This window comes from Suricata suricatta, chromosome 13, assembly GCF_006229205.1.
Source record: "Suricata suricatta isolate VVHF042 chromosome 13, meerkat_22Aug2017_6uvM2_HiC, whole genome shotgun sequence".
Classification (NCBI taxonomy): Eukaryota; Metazoa; Chordata; class Mammalia; order Carnivora; family Herpestidae; genus Suricata; species Suricata suricatta.
Genome location: NC_043712.1, coordinates 3,208,496 through 3,209,732, shown reverse-complemented (window position 1 = coordinate 3,209,732; position 1,237 = coordinate 3,208,496). Strand labels below are relative to the sequence as shown.

The 1,237-nt window shown below is 63.9% G+C and overlaps 1 protein-coding gene across 1 annotated transcript in view; it reads left to right on the top strand.

Moving 5' to 3' along the window:
• Positions 1-26: 26 nt before the first annotated feature.
• The window catches only part of CEL (carboxyl ester lipase), a gene marked incomplete at its 5' end in the record, with an annotated part of 4,170 nt that continues 2,959 nt past the window's right edge, over positions 27-1,237 (top strand). The window contains 3 exons of the mRNA XM_029921045.1: positions 27-189; positions 282-404; positions 532-754. Coding sequence (XP_029776905.1) covers positions 27-189; positions 282-404; positions 532-754 — 509 coding nt within the window. The remainder of the gene's footprint in view (positions 190-281; positions 405-531; positions 755-1,237) is intronic.

Sequence of the window (1,237 nt, the reverse complement as noted above, 5' to 3'; positions counted from 1 at the left end):
CAGCCTGAGCCCACCCGAACCTTGACCTTCGCCCCCAGCTGGGCGCGGTGTACACGGAAGGCGGCTTCGTGGAAGGCGTCAACAAGAAGCTCAGCCTCTTCGGCAACTATGTGGACATCTTCAAGGGCATCCCCTTCGCTGCCGCCCCCAAGCCCCTGGAGAACCCTCAGCGGCACCCCGGCTGGCAAGGTGGGAGCGGGTGGGTGCTGGTGAGGCCCTGCGCCCAGGGGTCCCCGGGGGGCGGCTGCCGTCCTCACGCCGGCCCCGCTGGTCGCCCACAGGAACCCTGAAGGCCAAGGACTTCAAGAAGCGGTGCTTGCAGGCAACCATCACCCAGGACAGCACCTACGGGGAGGAGGATTGCCTCTACCTCAACATCTGGGTTCCCCAGGGCAAGAGGGAAGGTGGGCCCGCCCTCCCCGCACCCCGCAGAGGCCCCCAAGCGCCCCGCTTCCCTAAAGCAGCACAGGGTGCAGAGGAGAGCTGGAGGGGGGCTTGCGGGGTCACCGGGCCAGCTCCGCTCTGCCTTAGTCTCCAGGAACCTGCCCGTCATGGTCTGGATCTACGGCGGCGCCTTCCTCATGGGGGCCGGCCACGGGGCCAACTTCCTCAGCAACTACCTGTACGATGGGGAGGAGATCGCCACTCGGGGCAACGTCATCGTGGTCACCTTCAACTACCGCGTCGGCCCCCTGGGCTTCCTCAGCACCGGGGACGCCAACCTGCCAGGTCTGCTAGCTGTCTTGGGCACGGGGTGGGGGGAGAACACTCGCCTGACCCCGTGAACTCTGAGCCCCGTGGGGATGCCCCTCACGCCCGAACAGCCCCCGACGGTCCCCCCGGGAATCCTATTTATGGAGCCAGGGAGCTGGGATGGACTGTGAGATGCAGGGGCCCTTTGGCAGCTGACAGAAAAGAGATGGCCAGACAGACAGGCAGGCAGGCAGGCAGAGGGGGACCCAGAGAGGCCCAGGGGAGCTGGGGACAGGGAGCCCAGGAAAAGAGACAGAAGAGGGGCGCCTGGGGGGCTTAGTCAGTTGACTATCTGACTTCAGCTCAGGCCATGATCTCACATTCGTGGGTTCAAGCCCCATATCAGGCTCTGTGCTGACAACTCAGAGCCTGGAGCCCGTTTCAGATTCTGGGTCTCTGTCTCTCTCGGCCCCTCCCCCACTCACACTCTGTGTTTCCCTCTCAAAATAAACAAACATTAAAAAAAGAGACAGAAGAAAGGACA